The sequence below is a fragment of the Thermobia domestica genome, chromosome 5 (assembly GCF_964235325.1).
Source record: "Thermobia domestica chromosome 5, izTheDome1.hap1.1, whole genome shotgun sequence".
In the NCBI taxonomy this organism is placed as follows: domain Eukaryota; kingdom Metazoa; phylum Arthropoda; class Insecta; order Zygentoma; family Lepismatidae; genus Thermobia; species Thermobia domestica.
In genome coordinates, this window is record NC_137458.1 from 118983752 (window position 1) to 118996070 (window position 12319).

The 12319-nt window shown below is 35.5% G+C and overlaps 1 protein-coding gene across 2 annotated transcripts in view; it reads left to right on the forward strand.

Moving 5' to 3' along the window:
- Positions 1-12319, forward strand: part of LOC145686070 (sphingosine-1-phosphate phosphatase 2-like) — a 90041-nt gene that overhangs the window by 59149 nt on the left and 18573 nt on the right. For both annotated transcript variants that reach the window (XM_081758984.1, XM_081758983.1), the window contains exons 3-4: positions 4248-4411; positions 11401-11490. In XM_081758984.1, coding sequence (XP_081615110.1) covers positions 4248-4411; positions 11401-11490 — 254 coding nt within the window. The remainder of the gene's footprint in view (positions 1-4247; positions 4412-11400; positions 11491-12319) is intronic.

Here is a 12319-nt window from a genome sequence, read left to right on the forward strand (position 1 = left end):
CGCGATCTAATGAAGAAATCTGTGAATTGGTATTACCGTGAACAGTTGAAAAAAAAAAAAAAATCCAGATATGGTCTAAACGTTTATAATATATTAAATATTTGAATGGAACGATACCTAGACTGACCAAAACGATAAATGTTGTAGTTCGGCAACTAACTACTTAAATGATTAGAAATATGTTTAACAGCGACAGTTTATTGTAATATTTTATATATAGTGAGATACAGCAATAAACTATCCATAGAGAGTCAGCTTCAGAAAAAAAAATTGAATGTAATGATAATTGTTTTTTGTTCAAATTATGATCTTCCTCTTGAAATTAATGACAATAGTTTGAATATTTTTCTTCTTCTTGTTTTCTTCCTTTGTTGATGTCTGAGTTTTATTTTGCTGTTAACAAAAGAAATAAATGTTTTACTAAAATTCAAAAATCACCTTTCATTAGTATAAAGAAATAGTAGAAATCTGAACAAGATAGTAGTTCGTGGGATGACTAGATACCGAACTATGGATAAATATTTATGAGATTGCTTATCAGAATGCCATTACCACAAATTCTTGGATGTACAGGTATTTTTTTTTTAATTTTCTCTAAAACTGATAACCGTTGCGCATAACAATAATAGTAATAATAAATTATAGCATATTTGTTTGAGATGTAAAAAATCTGTAACTATAGAGATAACTAAATCATTTAGGATTCATAATTTTCTTTTCTTCGAGAAGCAGAAGTGCTATAAAGTGGCTACAACAGCCTTTTTTTTTTTTTTTTTTTTTTTTTTTTTTTTTTTTTTTTTTTACTGGCGTATAGAGCTTACTATAAATATTAGGTTTCTTTATTTTAATAATGGAGGGTAATAGTTGTAAGCGTCAAGTGATACACAAACAGGGTCTTAAAATTATCTATAGAATGTATAATTACTTTGAAGACGAGGCTGGACAGAAAATGCCGATCTCCACCATTGTGGTTGCTGTGTTGCCACGTTTCAGAAGAGAATGTAAGCTTGTGATATAAGTTTACGAGCGATATAGAGAATTGTGAGCGAGGGGAAAATTTTGAAGCAGGTTTCCGTCAACCCCTTGGCTTCTGCCCTGTCACGTGTGTCTTAAAGATACGGTAGGAATAAAACAAGTTACAAACACACATGGTATAAATCTGCCAATAATAAAAGTCTCTCTCCATTTCAACCCCTTCCCCAAATTTAAGAAATATGACCACGAAACTTTTTGTTTAAAAAAGTGTTTAATTTTGATGCAATATGCCGAATCTTCTTTAAGGATTCCGAATATCTTCTCTGGATGGACCTAACATTAGAAAGAATAAATGAAGAATTAGACCCCACCCCCGCCGATTCAGTTTGTAAAGTTCCACGATAACTTTAGTAAAAAATATTCGATTTTGTTAGAATATATGAACATTTTTGTGAGACTTTCCCGCAGTACTCAGTTCTTTGAATTAAAAACTATTCAGGGATGAGTGGCGAATTTACTCCACTGATGGAATGTAAATACCACATCTTTTGATTTAAAAAATATGTTCCACAATAACTCGTAAAATGAACAAATAAATGAATAAATAAAATAAATTTTGATACGGTCATATTTCGTGAGGCTTCAAAATCGTCTGCATTATTGGATGTAAAATCGATCGACAATGAGAGTGTGAGTTTTTCTTTCCCACCATCCCCGAATATAAAAACAATGTTCAGTGATCACGTATGTAATAGTTATTCCATTTCGATGCAATGTAATGACTCTGTTTGTCTCTTGAGGTTCTGAACAATCCTCCATGTGTGAAGTCAGCAAAAAATAAGAAGTTACCCCATAAAATATATACATACACAGTCTGGTCAAATGTCTGTCTCAAGTTTAGCAGACCATAAAAATGAAGTATGGAAATTAATGTGTAATGTAATCTATACAAGGGTAAGTGACAAATCAATGGGTACAGCAGTTATTCAAAATCTCGTCCCTGTGCCTGGACATAGACTTTAGACAATGTCGTCGATCATCAATGGCAGCCATTGCTTTCACTGTAGCCGACTTCAAGCGGTCCACAGTCATGTAAGATTGAGCATACACCTTCTTCTCCAAATAGGACCGGATTTGTACGAGGATTAAAATCTGGACTGGACGAGGCAGTTCTTCGGTGGTGGTGAATGCAATTTTGTTGCGACGAAACCACTCCGTCGTCTTCGCCTTGTGAGCTGGTGCTTAGTCCTGATAGAACACCCAAGGCTTATTTTTGAACATAGTGGTCCAAGGAGGTTTCACCACTTTCTCAATAATGTCCCCTTTGTACATTTTGGTCTCCATTTTCATACTTTTTGTCAAAACTAGATGTCAGTGGAATCCAGTTACGACACATCCAGACAAACCATCGCTAATGCAAGGTGAAGGTTTCGCTAGACTCGGGGAACGTCTTCATATTCTGCAGCACTGGTTGTAGCATACATTCTATCATTCTGTCTGTTGAGGTGTTTTTCAACTATGAAAATTTTCTCATTTGTGAACAGAATTTGCCGAGGCCTGTTATTCGTGTATTGCTGCAGAAATAACTTTGATCTATCACGCCCCATTCTCATCAAGCGCTGATCTAAACCGCTGGCATATCTTTCTGCGATAGGCATGCTGTCCCAGGTCTTCATTGATTACTCTTTTTATTGATGATCATGACATACATTGCAGGGCCAGGAGTTTCTGCCTACGGACCGGATTTCAATCGATTCTTGCCTTCACTGCCTTAAATGATACTTGTGTCCTAATGGAGGGAGGTCTACGAGTGTGAGGTTTATCCTCGACAAACGATATTTCATGATATCGCTGTATGGTATGATACATCAATCAGTTAGCGACTTTCCAAAGCATGACTTCTCGTATAGAAAGAAACAAGGAAATGAATCAAAATCAGAAAGTAAACTAAGAACAGCGGAAAAGATTTTTTCTTTCTTTTAAATGAACTAAGTGGGATTCGAACCAGATTCAGAAGTTTTGAAACTCAACAGAGAAAACTAATTAAAGATGCACGACTATTGAAACTGTGGAACAACCTTTCAGTTGTATTGATAGCTAGGGAAATCCTCTTTATTTTTTACGATTTTCTTTGGGTTAAAAAGCGTATGTGTTTTCTTTAGGCCAAGTTTTGTGCATTGCCAAGGTACTTTTTTGCTCTGAAACAAAATTGCTTTAAGTAATGGAATAAAACCTGATTACAACAGCAACAAGTTGCGTTGGGAATGTTCTAGATGATAAATCGTACCTAGATGATAAGCAAACAAGAAGTAAGTGCGTCTAAACAATTTGTGTGGGCTGAAGACTATGTCACGCAGAATGTGTGTCTAAAAGCAATAAATGCAGGTGTAGGCTTACCATGTGTTCTGCCATGAATCTTTTAGTGCAGAAAGCTTAACGATAAAATATGAGTGTGATGAAATTGGTCACTTTCCTCTGGGCAAGGGTATTTCTTATAAAAGGTGCACATGGAGCAGTGAAATATCCATGTATATATTTCGATCACTTCTTGCACACGAGAAGATGCGTGTATATTACAAGACAATGAAGGATAACTTGGAGATCCGTGAAATGTTGCATTACACTGCAACTGGAAAATAAATATTGTATCTGTTAACATTTTTTGCTACTTCATTCCATTCAAAGTCTTCTGTATAGCTCAGAAAAAGTATTAAAGAATAAAAGCCACTTATTTTGTAATTATTTAAATGTGACAATTATAAGCGTATACATGTGCCGGGTTCGATTCCCAGTGACAACACTCCGCCGAAAACGCGTAACAGCTCTTTCAGACCAGCCATCCAGAAGTTGATTTTTCCTGCGTTTTCCTAATTCAAACCAAGCAAATGCCGGGATAGTACCTAGTGTACATGTCCCAGGCCGCTTTCTTCATTCCTCTGATAGTGTGCTTCCGAGGGACATCATCCCTCGTACATGATGGGCTTAAGATCACAGACGCCGTAATCCGCAGAAATATGTATAAGCTTTAATGTGTAAGTATAAATAAGCGTATACATTTATAGTCGTAAGTTTTCCTGGAGTTTATGTATGGTAGTTCAAAGAACTGAAAGTTTTAACTGCAATTTTACTGAATGTTATGCATTGTTTGACAACGTTCAAAATTAATTGTGTGTACTACAGTTACGGCTCTGATAATCTTCTATTAATTAAGTCATGTCTTTTTTTTATGATGTAATGTATAATTACATTATACATTTTTATTTTTATTTTAGGCCAAGGAATAAAGGATATAGTGTGTTGGCCCCGACCATCATCTCCCCCGGTGATTCGTTTAGAAAAGAAATGGGCCCAAGAATATGGCATGCCATCTACACATGCCATGGTTGGAGTCTCTATACCTTTGTCTGTGATTTTATATACAATGAATAGATACCAAGTAAGTGTGTAAACATTAAATTTTAATGTTCTTTTCTTGACTTAAGCAGATAAAAAAATATTCATGGATTTCTAGAAATAAAGACTTTATGTGCGTTATTTGTTTTCCTTTTATGACTATCAACTCTTATATATAGGTAGACAAGAAGATATATAGATTCTAGGATAAATAATGCATCAGGGATGACAAAGATAAGAAATTAGCAGTCCCAGGATTATCCAAAATTTCAGCAACAAATATTTTATACAATACGTCGTCCCTAAAGAAAAATTAACTTAAGAATTTTGTTATCAGAACAAAGGAACAAAATTATGTTTTGATAGAGGGGCCGCCGTGGCTCAGTGGCAGAGCGCTCACCTCTGGTGCATGGAGTTCTTGGTTCTATCCCAGCACGCACCAAATGAGCTTTGTGGTGGACACACCATGTGCCTATGTTTTCTAAGAGTTCTCTCGTTTCTTCCCACTTTCTTCATTCCACCTTTTCATTCATTTCTCACCGTCTTCTTTAGCCTAGCCGGCAAAACCGTTGGACGTAAAACTTAAAAAGATATACGCTTTTATAGGATCTGGACAACAATGGGATTTATACAGTGTGTACTTAGTTATAAATTTGGTGCATCAGAACTTTTGAACCACAAGTGTGAATAAAATGAAACTTCAGCCAAGGGAAGTCCTGTGTTTGTAGATATTTTTTTTTTTTAGATATAAGTCGTTGAGTAGGAATTCGATGTTTGTTGTCACGAATGCCAGAGACAGATAATGAAGATTTTTTTGTTTTTAACGAAATGTGAAAAAGCATGAATTGAAAGTAGGTTTTTTTTTTTTTTTTTTTTTTTTTTTTTTTTTTTTTTTTTGGTGAATAAATGAGAATGTTAATCGGTAGGCTGGGTATGAATATATCGTTCTAAAGAAGAACGAGACGACACTAAGTATAGACATCCCACGGCCGTGGTAATGGCGTATCGTAAAAGATACCTGTTTTCCGGCATTATGGCGTAATATGGTAACACTGTGTCAACACACATGGGTGACCACCAACTACCCTAGAGATAGATTTTTACAAACAAACAAACAAGAAACTTCAAATCTGTGAGGAAACGTAATAATTGATCTACGCATGGGCATGATTTCGAAGTTTGTTTGTTTGTAACTACCCATTAGCATTCCTGTTAGTAATAATAATAATAATAATAATAAAAAAAGCCACAACTATCTTTTTACAGGGTGTCTACTGGTCATGAAAGTCATGAAAGTCATGAAAAAGTCATATATTTTGCTTAGTGGTCATGAAAGCCATGAAAAAGTCCTTTATTTACCCAACTGGTCATGAAAATCTGAAATCTCAGAGTATATTTTTATACTTCATACTTTTATACCTCATACTGCATGTACTGAAACAGTTGTATCAGGTCAGTAATTGTGAGAATTTCCCCCACCAGTTAGTGCTGGCTAACTGGTACTTTACTGTCTTCCTAGCTGTCTTCCCAGCTGCTCCCCAGTTCATCTTCTAGTCTCTGCAATATAGTAACAACTTTTTACTGTCCAACTTTCTGATCTGCTATTTCTTTACTTCTAAGAAATGTAAATTGTGTATTTTTGGGCCTTTAGACTTATGCAAATTATTCGTTTGAGTTTGCAGATTTTAAATTTGATGATCTATTTTTTAAAACGAATTTCTTTTATAATTTGTTTTGTCTTTGGGCATTTCTCTGAGTGCTTAATTTCAGACAAATTTCTGCTAGATGGATAATTAAAACTTCAAATACAGTATAGAGTGATTCACTGGTAAGAGCAGGCCCATATTTAGGTAAGTGCTATTCTGTGCTCGAGCACAAGGCGGCAGAATTTTAGATTCTTTCTTTAAGATTCACAATAAGTGATATTTAAGACTAACAACCCGCATAGTTCCGATGCACCACTGATGGTAGAGGTTTATTATTACTAATGGCAATTTTTTATCGCCATGGTCATGAAAATTTGAACAAAAAGGTCATGAAAAGTCATGAAAAAGTCATGAATTTACTTTCTGGTATTCCAGTAGACACCCTGTTTTAATAATTCCCGATTTTTCATGTTGAGGACAACGTCGAACCTTCAGTTCGCGATTTACATCTCTAAAATATCTACAAAGATGGGCGTTCCCAGGGTGGAGTTTCATTTCATTTACAATAATGGTTCACAAGTTCTTATGCTTCAAAGTTCGAGTTGCGTGACTTTACGGACACCTTGTAGTATTACCTTTGATCATGTTTACTACATATAATAAAATATTATGAAAGATTTAAAATTTGTATGTGCATGATGATGTGTAAAATTTAAAATTAGTAAGTGTCTGACTAGATTTATAAAATAAGAATTTTGGGCGATGTTGAAATTACAAAATTCAAAATTAGGGACATTCTCTGTGGCTGATGTTATTAGTTCTTAAGTGTTATATTTACACAGTGTGATGTCACCAATATATTCTTATTTACCAATTCAGGACTATAACTGAATCCTTATTTATCAGAATGAAGAAGGACAAAACAAGAGGAAATTCAAGATTTTTCATCTTTGTTAGGAATTTTGTCCCTGGATAAAGCTTTCAACTGTAAACGAAAGCGAAGTATTGGGCAAAAGAAGGAAAATAACGCAGAAAATGGTTCTTTAGTTGTAAGTGCGTAAAATATGAAATTTCTTCATGGATATCATTTATTGTATATTGAGCGTGTTTTTCCTAAGGTATAGGCTCTTCATTGAGCACGGTATACAGGGATTTGTTTGCTGTAGTTCCGCGTCTCTTTTGGGTCCATGACGTTTGGGCGTGAGACGTTTGGACGCAAAACCTTTTATACAAATAGGTTTACCTTCCTAGAGCCTTTCTACTTCAACTGTGCCCTTGCTGGCGCTGCTGTCGATATGTGATTTCCCGTACCTCCCTCGAAAGAGGAGGGACAAGTTGCTGCGGCCGAGATTTTTCAATTGTTGGATGCGGAAGTGTTGCCATAATGAATTATTTCACCGACTTCGCTGTGCTCTGTCTTGTTAGCAGGTCATTAGCTTCTTTTCCCTAAGCAAAGGGAGGGTTTCATCCACCAGAGGATAGCGCGGGTGGGGCCGAAGTATAGTTCGGCCGAAGTATTTTCCGAGGGCACAGGTGGAATAGACCAACTCTACATATATTGTATTTCATAATTAGACCCCGGATGTTTGGGCACTAAAACATGAAAATAGGTACTGGAAATATCAAGAAACTTCCACAATAATTTTGCAAAAACTAAAATTAACATCTTGAACACAGGAAAGTTCCTGCACGTTATGCACAACTTATCTCTACCAGTTGGAAAAAAAAAAAAAAAATTGCAGCAGACTCTCGACTCTTCAGATCGCTAGTATCCGATCTCCGTACTATGCGGCTTAGTTTTGAGACATAAATTAAGACATATCTAATATGGACATATAATTTGTGTAAAGAAAAAAAGTTTTTTTTTGTGTTATTGTTTAGTTACTTTAAAGATGTGACTTAAATGTGTACAATACTGCACATATTTTCATTTTTGCATTTTCTTTTTCTATAATAAATTATTAAAACGCATGGTACAAAACATAAGAAATGTTTATTAAGTACTGGCCTGCACCAAGAAGTCAGAAACAATAAGGGCTGGTTTTACAATAAAAATGATGTTTTTAATGCTATATATGGGTGGTTCAGGAAATGAGTATTTATTGAATGCTTTTTTGTAATTCAATCTGCCTATTAAGATGGATAGTTGAGACACTATTGTGTTAACAGAAAGTTATTTCAGATTTCACAGAATAGGCACTAACAATACATTGAAATAGGAGGAGTGGTCCAAATAAAATTTACTGAAGGCAGCCTGTGACACCCCAAAATTAACTTCTGTCCTTTATAATATGTCTAACATAAAGGGACGATATTGGTCGACTTGGCGGTGTATTGATGCACTTCGGAGAAAAAAAGCAGGATTTAGTGTACGAGGCAATTTTTCGAGGAAAAGATCCTCCCAAGGAAAGAAGAAAATATATTCGGGCAGATGAAAAAATTCGCACTATATATTCGTACAGATTTTTGAAACTGGTGATATTGTTGAATACTTGCTGAATTTGGTCCATAATTCCATCATGCAATGATAATGTCATGGTAAATGTAACATAAGATTTTTTTCTTTCTGTATTATACAGAAATTTACTAGAACTAAACTAGGCCTAAGCATTTAATGCAACTGAGACTTTCAGTGCCTGTTTACCATAAGGCATACTATAACGCAACGAAAATTGAATTTTTGAAGATTTTTTAAAAAGAAAATTGGGCTCAAATTTCATCTTTCTGAATTTCTTAAGTTGTGCAGTTATTTTTTTATGGCAGAATATTTGTGATATTAATGTCTTGTTTTCAAGGCTTTTAGTGCGAAAACAATCCGGGTTCTCGTTATAAAATGCATTATATCTCATTTAAGTACGTATATTAACCTATTTAGATATACGAACGCACCCGGCCCAAACGGCCGCACCCAAACGTCCTGCTCCGTCCCTTTTCATCACTGAGGCTATAGAGATGTAGATATGCAGTTTAAGGTGTAACCCAAACCACCGCAATGTGCTCAATGCATTCCCACCGGAAATCGAGCTTGGGACCCTGTAAACCAAAAGCACGCGTGCTAGCTACTAGACCAGCGGGAAGGGTTACGGATATAGGGAACAACATAGGAAGGAAGGGAGGATATTAATTACTGATATGGTACCAGCGACAGCAAAATCTGCCGGGATGGGCTGTCTGAAACGAATACAAATCATGTTTTGTTTCCCAGGTTTCTAAGTGGCAAAGTACCAGTGATCTCGTACAGGTAAATCAATTACGTAATTACAATCGTTACTGGGAATTGAATCCTGCTGCCGTTAAAAAGAATCACAAATGATCTAAAGTAAAACATGTGATCTAGTTTTACAATAGTTAATGTGCGAATTTAGATTTTTGTCCTTTCCTCTTCTTAAACTTGTAATATACAAATATGTACATCTTTTAGTGGTTACGTTTTTTTTTTTTTTAATTAAAAGAGAAAGTGAACATTGTTTTCCAGCTTTAACTGTATGTTCTGTAGTATAAGTTAATTAAAATTCATGTTATAACGGAATTTTGCCTACATTTACCTCAAATCAACAATGTACAGAAATTCTTGTTAAACCTAACTATAGAATATTGAGTGTAATATGGAAAACGTTTGGCATATTAACTTTATGGTATAAGCTAATCTTATTGTGCCTAAGTATTTAACTCTTTGCTTTAAGAGGTACTCCTGCTATCTTCAGTTACTGCATGAACAATGAATACCTATTTTTCCATATGTTACAAGTAAGATTTACTGCAAATCATAATAAGGAATGTAGTTAGCCGGCTAAATGAAATCCTACTATATACGCTAAAATGTTATGTAAACTTTAAAAATATATATATATATATATATATATATATATATATATATATATATATATATATATACGTAGTTAAATATTAATGCACAGTAAGGTTAGTTATATTATACAGTATATAAATAGATTTCAGCCCATTTGACTCTGATTCTTTTAGTGTGTTCCTATACATGGGCCAAAATTAGAAATTGTCAGTTCAAAAATACGTGAGAATTGTGTTGAGAAGGGAATTTATTATTCACAGGGTTATTAAGATCACCGAGAGAAAGGTCATTCATAAACGTCGTGGTAGTAGTTAAAGGGGGGAGGGGGGTTAGCAAGAAGCAACAACAATGCAACACATGTAGAAGTGTTTTTCAACCGAGATAAAAGAGAGACAGCAGAGCCTTAGCGGGCACAGGGGCAACACGTGTTTCTCCAAATGTCAGTTTGTTACTTATTTCGTTCCCAGTATAGTAGTACCATAAATACTATCATAACTTTTGGATCAGACTGTACACTATGTGGATAAGGACAGTGCCTCCTTGCAGAGTACAGGAAGACATGAGTCATTCCTGCTTCAGGTGTAGAAGTGACAGATGGTTGGCGAAAACAGTCGTGGATTGGGGAGAGTACGAAAACCGTGTTGTTGCAATAGCACTATATAAGATAGAGAAGGCAACAAGGAAGACTTTGAAACTTCTCTAAAAGCTGAAAATCTCGAAGAGGTTCGTCTATCGCACTATACAGCAATACGCTGAAACTGGAACTGAAAACAGCAAGGAAGGCTACGAATATTGCGGACTCCGGAGTTTATGAAAGCAGTGATGGCTCGTGAATTGCAAATTTCCAAGATGTCCACTTCGCATAACTCAACATGTGACCTGGCTGGAACTGCAAGCTTGCAAACGGTATATCTGAAAAATCTTCACTAATGATTTAAAGCATTAAAGCATAACGCTTTCAGAAGCAAACGGACGCAGACGAATCCGCGAATACTTCTCACTGTTAGGATATTCAATGCCTATAATGACAGGGTTTATGCCACGAATTCACAAAAAGCTGTAGAAAAGGCTCCTCGGATCAAGAGATCATCCTGCTTCAGTCATGGTGGTAAAGGGGTGAGTTGTGAGGGCACTACCGAGCCTCATTTTGTGAAAAAGAGGTTAAAAAATAAGCCAGAGTATACCAGCAGACTGTCTTGGAGAGACTAGTGAAGGATCCCAAAAGATCGCTCTCATAGCCAGGTCTGGAGCAGAACAACATTGACAATTTGAAGCGTTCTCTTATGCAGGCAGTAGTGGATTTCCCTTTTAAAACAGTGCATAATGTGCATAATGCAATTAATTCGTGACTACAAAGACTTCAGGCTTGTGTGCGTGCAAAAGCTCGTAATTTTAAGTAATGATTGATGTTCACAATTGTTGTTGTTTGACATAGTATTCAGATATTACAATATTTCGCACTATATTATATTCGTTTATTGATTACTTGTTACCGTATTTATAATAAATACCAGGCATATTTTGTCACGGAATTTTTAACTCCAAATGTAATCATTAAAAATTGTAATTTTCTTTCAGTATTCCGTTATGACGGGAGTGGTTATTGCCATTGTTTGGTGTACTGTGATATGTGTCAGTCGCTTATATCGTGGAATGCACACAGCATTGGTAAGTGGTAACATTATTTCATGGCTCAAAATATATTATTATTCCTAGATGGCTAACCTATTAGACACACATTTAGTGATTAGGTCATTTTCTTCATTGTAACCTGTTGAAGTAATATAATGACATGTTGAAAATTACAAGCTTAAATTGTTCAGGTAAGGTAAAGCTTTATGAATGTTTTTCATATTTAGAAGAAAGCAAGGCTTGTGTTGTTTACATTGTAGTGATCAGTTAACAACGTGATAATGTTGGTCGAAGGTTTGTAATTCCAGGAGGTAGGAAGTTTCTTGTATATATTGAAACAGAAATATTTAAAATCTAATATGTAAATAATAACGGGAGTTTTAGCGGCTATTTGTTTTTTAGTGTGTTCGTCGGAGTACAGCATCATTGAAAAGTCGCTGCTAATTTTGCCTGCTTTTCGTTGAAACCTTAACATGGTTATTGGTTTCTCTTACTCAGTGGATCTTTCAGACTTTAATATGATGATCAAAGGCTCATTGGCTAATATTTTTAGCGTTCTTAACCTGCAACAAATGTCAAAGTTCCCGTACAATCAACGTGGTTTTCGCCAACTTTTCTACTGGAAGAACTGTTCCCTTCTCCCAAGATACTCTGGTCTAGTTACTGCATTTAAACCAATTCGGGGATACCTTTCTGGTAGTATATCACCGCCAACATAGCATTAAATTTCAGTGTAATGTGCAATCCTTCCCACTGGATATGAGTGTCTTCGTAAATGTAGTGTTTATCGATGAGGGAAGAGTTCAGAAAATGAACCGTAAATGTACATGTGTAGTTCTTTCCATGTGGCTAGCATTTGACTGGG